The 6,000-nt window shown below is 42.3% G+C and overlaps 1 protein-coding gene across 1 annotated transcript in view; it reads right to left on the reverse strand.

Annotated features, from left to right (window-relative positions):
* DCT (dopachrome tautomerase) overlaps positions 1 to 5,529 on the reverse strand; it is a 39,969-nt gene extending 34,440 nt beyond the window's left edge. Inside the window, 1 exon segment of the mRNA NM_001012666.2 lies at positions 5,151 to 5,529. Coding sequence (NP_001012684.1) covers positions 5,151 to 5,445 — 295 coding nt within the window. The 5' untranslated portion in view covers positions 5,446 to 5,529.
* Positions 5,530 to 6,000: the final 471 nt, after the last annotated feature.

A 6,000-nucleotide genomic window follows, 5' to 3' on the forward strand; every position in this document is an offset into this window, starting at 1 on the left:
CTGGTACATAGTACGTTCTATATGAAGCGTTACCATTACTGGATCAAATCTCATAGTCTTTAAGTATTTGTTTTCATACCTGTCTTACTCAACTAGCACATTTGGACATATCAAAAATCGTGTTGGGGTTTTCCCCTTAGTATCTGAAGGACCTAACATAATTGGTGCTAAATAAACATTGGTTAGGTGGTTGATGAAGGAGTCATGAATGACTGAATAAAAGGCATTAAGTGCTAGAGGATATAAATATAAATCAGGCTCGGTGCCTTCATCTAGTGGTATGAGGAACATGAGTGCGATGAAATATCAACACCAGCCTAACTATGGGAAAAGTGAAAACAAGAATTAACTGAGCACCATGGATGACAGAAGATGAAATGACTCATTCTGACTCAGAAGATCAGAGATGGTTCACAACTGTGTTGAACAAAGCCATCTCCTCTCACAAAGCCAAAGTTGCCCACGAAAAGCAGTGCAGAAATGCTAATAAGAAAGCGTTGGTGTGGATTTGAGCTCACCTATTACCTAGAAATGTATTTGACTTTTTAAAAATCCCTTTCCCAGCATGTCTCAGAGACAACATGCCCCACAGCTCTGCAGTCAGCTCTCTTTCATATTTGTGCTTCTAAACCTGGTCTAAAGAATTCGTTAAAATATCGAAGACAACTGAAAAATGCAGTAACATAAAACCTTACCACACAAAATGTTTATTTCTTTAACTTAAATTTCCTAGCAGTCCCTTACATTAATTTAATGAGTTGAGTTTCTCCATTAATCCACCAATAGCAACAGTTTTTTTTTTTTTTTTAAAGGAGACCCTTTAGGAAGGATTGCATTATCTCACTGGGGAATGGAGAGAGAAAAAGTAAAAGGTCCCTAGATATCAGTCTATCTGTTATTTAGTATGTCCTTGAGCAAAAATGAAATTTAAAAAGACAAAGTCTTATACCTACTTAGGACCAGGATAAAAATGGAAAGAGAATGAGAGCAACGAAACAGTGCACGTTCCCACATGAACCACATCAGCTCAACCTCCAAAGGCTATTAGACTAAATAAGTTTAAAGACCACCGATTAGTGAATTTACAAGGAGCTCTAAATAGCCTATTCCTTTTAATTAGAGATTCTATTATATTAATAACAATACTTTACACTCACATGAGGCCTTTCATCTACAGAGCTCAAAAGGATTTTACAAGTGTGGTTTCATCATTATCCCCATTTTAGAGATTGGAAGATGGAGGCACTTAGGTGTACGACAAGAAGTTCTCAGACAATTGTTCATAAACCGTGTGGTGCACGCTTTTCAAAAGTCCAAAGACACAGCTGCAACTGGTCTTTTCTCGGGAATGCCAATTGGCAGGTGAGATTTGGAAGGTGAATCGCTGATGCCAAGATCTCCTGAAATTAAGCTCTTCTTGAAAATTAAGTTCAATAATTTTTCAGTTTGAAATTATCCCCACAGAGAATACAAAAGTTCTCTCTAGAGAATTTGAGTACATAATTTAGGGGTTTTTTTCCCATCAGAGCTTGCATTTATTTATTTTTATTGAGCTAAAATCCTTTACCAACTTCAAGATCGTGGAGACTATGGGTGGTTTATTTTTATTTTTATTTTATTGTGCTAAGAATACTTTACATGAGATCTACCCTCTTAACACACGTTTAATTGTTTAAAACATTACTGTTGACTCTAGGTACAGTGTTGTACAGAACTCTAGATCTTATTCGTCTTGATTAACTGAAACTTTATGGCCTCTGATTGCTAAATCTTTATTTCCCCTCCCTCCCAGCTCCTGGTAACTACCATTCTGTTCTTTGATTATATGAATTTGATTATTTCAGATTCCTCACGTACATAGAATTATCCAGTATTTGTCTTTCTGTGGCTGACTTATCTTCTTAGCACAATGTCCTCAAGGTTCATTCATGTTGTTGCATACTGCCGAATTTCCTTCTTTTCTAGGGCTGAATAGCATTAAATTGCAAATACATACCATCTGACTAGGATGCAAAGAAATTGGAACCCTTGCACACTACTGATGGAAACGTAAAATGATGCAGCTGCTGTGGAAAATAGTATGAAGGTTCTTCAAAAGATTAAAAACAAAACTACTATACAATCCAGCAATCCAATTTCTAAGTATTTATCCAAAAGAACATAAATCAGGATCTCACAAAGATATTGAGATTCCCATGTTCATTTCAGCATTATTCCCAATGACCAAGATGAAGAAACAATCTCAATGTCCATTAAAGATGAATGGTGTGTTTATCTTTCCACGGAATTAACAAAATTCCAAGGTCATCAACAGTCTTGTTGCTAATCTACATTTCATTAATAAATTTGAGATGACACTAGAAGAATCTACTTGCCAAAGAATTTTGAGGTTATGGCGGTGGGGGGGTGGTACTTTGGGCACTGAAGATCAAGTTTAACTTCTGAAGACTGCCTCCTAAATCATGAAGAAATTAGCCTGAGAAAGCAAGCAATTCACTCTTTAGGGAGAATAAACTTAAAAATATGTGTCTTGCTTTGGGGCATATGACACATCACAGTGATTATTGGATATACGAAATACCTGTCCAGCCCAATCACTAAGGACTTAGTCTCTTGTCCTGAGGCTCAAAGAAAAAGACAATCTAGCCAACCTAAGTGGAGTCAATTGAAAGCTGGGATGAAAAGAGCTATGGTCCTGAATGAGTCTGCTGCTGCTGCCGCCGCTGCTAAGTCACTTCAGTCGAGTCCGACTCTGTGCAACCCCATAGACGGCAGACATCTAGACAGATCAGATCCTGGAGGAGGGAGACAAGGGGTTCTAAGAGACAGTCCTGGTCTTGACAATGGCTGGAGATGGAGACCATACACCCTGCTTCCTTTGATTGGTCTACAGATACGCGATGTCCTTCTGTACTTACAGGTCAGGCCCTGTTTCTGGCCCATTGCCTTCTTAGGTATGTTTACCTAAGAAGCTCAGGTGGCGCAGTGGTAAAGAATCCGCCTGTCAATGCAGGAGACACAGGAGACACGGGTTCAATCCCTGGGTCAAGAAGATCCCCTAAAGTAGGAAATGGCAACCCACTCCAGTATTCTTGCCTGGAAAATTCCATGGACAGAGGAGCCTGGTGGCTCCTACAGTCCATGGGGTAGCAAAGAGTTGGACACAAATGAGCAATTGAACACACATATCCTCCTGAGAACATTTTGAAAGTAGGTCACTGTGACCCTAAGTTACTGCCAGTTCTAGAGGGAATATTTGTAAGTACTCCCTCAGGACAGGGAGACTGCAATTATCTCTTCTATTCTACCATCCCTGATTCCTACCATCTCACTTAAATTAAAAAAACTTCCTTGTCAGATCAGAAAGATAGAATAGATAGTGACGTGGGTGCATGTGCTCAGTTGCTCAGTTCTAACCGACCCTTTGGGACCCCATGGACTGTAGCCTACCAGGCTCCTCTGTCTATGGTTTTCCCAGGCAAGAATACTGGAGTGGGTTGCCATTTCCTTCCCCAGGGGATCTTCCTGACCCAGGAATTAAACCTGGGCCTCCTGCATTGGCAGGTGGATTCTTCACCACTGTACCACCTGGGAAGCCCAGGTATGGGTAGCAATAAGGAGAGTTAGCAGTTATACCTGAGTTCCTAATGTCTTCTGCTGCCTGGATTCCATGAAATGGAGATTCCCAAAGTTTCTAATTTGTGGCACTCTATCATTGACTGACCTGGAAATAAGCTTTCTAGAAGAATTTTTGAGTCACCAACAAAGAAGTCACTGTGTAGTGTGGTTTCCAATCCCACAAGTAATATGAAACCTGCTGCATCTCATTAGATTGAAAAACCATGAGAATCTATGAGATAATGTCTACAGAAGCAAGTGGTCAATTAGATCAGAAAAAAATGAATAGTATACATTCAACATGCTATTACAGACATTGTCACAATTAATACCCCAAGACAAAACTAACAAATCCTTTGAATTACAGAATTAACAATATGACTACAAAATAATGATTATAAAGCCAGAATTTTTCCTTTTCCATTATGTTTTATTATACAATATTGAATATAGTTCCCTGTGCTATACAAAGGGCCTTGCTTATCCATTCTATATAAAATAGCTTCAGAATTTTCAGTTAGAAATCTGATCTCATTCTTACATCAACATCACAGCCTTTTGTTTACCTTTTTATGTCCTTACATAGCTCTATTATCTATATTCTCCTATGTTCTAGCATCATAAAATATCAATAAAAACATAATTAGAAAAGAAAACCTCTTAGGCAGCTGGACACTGTGGAACAGTTTCCAAGGGCTTTGCTAAAGTTACTGCTTATGTTTTTGTGTGTGTGTTTCACATGCCCTGCCAGCCTTTGAGTGTTTATCACTGCTGTGCATGTTTGCTGAACACTGGAGGGGAGCCTCACTAAAAAGGATTTGAGAAGGCTCAGAAGAGCGGGAGGAGTAAGAAGTGCACAGAGATTTCAAAAAAAACAGGTAATAAGAGAGACCAAGGTCTGAAAGAGGGATACCGCATAAATTCTGAAATGCTCACATCACACCCAGACAGGAGTGAAAAAGGCCATTGTTATCTAAAAACCACCCTCCCTTCTTCAGCTCTGTCCGTCCATCTCCCCAAGGATGGCAAAGTTACAAGCCAGTCATAACCTTCACGAGCAAGATATATCCTGCTTAAGACCTGTTCAGATCGTCAGAAATGCTGAGACTCGAACTTCAAAACACCTACCCCGCGACGTCTGTCTTACCGATGCCAAGAATCACCCACCCTCCCTCTTCAACAAGTGCAAACCCATCTCAGAAGGAGAGGACACTGAATCCATCTTGAAAGGACTTGCTCTGAGTTTCAAAGCTGACTCTGGGACTCTTTAGCTTCCCTCGCCAAAAGACAAGCCCATGGTGTGCTGGCACGCGTTCATAGAACCAGAGTGGCCCACAGAATATTTATTTAGTTCTCATAACTAGATCTACTAAAAGGTGTGCAGAATATATCCAGACATCAGCCTTACTCAATGCCAATGGACCAACTTGGTTTGCCTTTCAAAGCCTAGGCCGAGCATCTCTGCCTTGGAATGGGTTCCTCCCTCAGCCCCACCCAGCTGGGCGCATGCGCACATCCGCCTGCCTGCTCACCTGTGCACCTGCAGGTCCGGTCGAAGAACTTCCGGGGCCATCGCTCTCGGTCGTCCTGGTTGCGCAGGACGTAGGGACCGCTCCAGGGCCTGGTGTCGGTCTGCACCTCCGCGCACTGGCCCCGGCCCTCCCGGGAGCCGCAGACGTTGGCGGGGTCGGCGCCCAGCGGCGGGCAGCATTCCTTGGCCTGCAGGCTGCCCACCGTCATGCAGACCCTGGGGAACTGCGCCCGGGCCCCCGACGGGAGCGCACAACCCAGACAGCCGAGCAGAAGCCCCCACCCAAGGGGGCTCATGGCTTTAGAACCGGGAGAACTCTCTCTCTCGCCTTCCACTCCTTGCTTCTCTCCAGCTTTCTCCTGGTCTTCCTTCCACTCTTGGGCTCTTGAGCATTCACCCGCTTTTTTATTTGGGGGAAATTTACGTTTTAGGGGGTATATTTTGGATCTGCCTTCTATTGCTCTCCTCTTGAAAAAAAGACCCACAAAAATTACAGAACCCACATGTGTGCTCGTGTGTACATGCACACACACAGACGACTTTATGTGATGCAAACGGCTAAAACAAATTTCATTGCATCAGAAGCTCCTCTAACAGCCAGATTAATGAGAGGAGCGCTTCTCTCCGCCTTCCCCGGTTAAAACAGGCTTTGTCTAATTGAGTTAATTGACGGAGCGCTCCAGTCATACTACTTATTATACTGGTATTTCTGAACCCCCTCCTTCCCTCCTTAGTCCATGACTTTAATTGCCTTGAACTCAGTTCAAAAGCCAAATGCCGTTCTGCCTTTATTCTGTCTGGCTTGCCAAATCACGGGGCCTGGTGGGGTTTGTGTAAGGGCTGGGAGAAGC

Source organism: Bos taurus, chromosome 12 (assembly GCF_002263795.3).
Source record: "Bos taurus isolate L1 Dominette 01449 registration number 42190680 breed Hereford chromosome 12, ARS-UCD2.0, whole genome shotgun sequence".
In the NCBI taxonomy this organism is placed as follows: Eukaryota; Metazoa; Chordata; class Mammalia; order Artiodactyla; family Bovidae; genus Bos; species Bos taurus.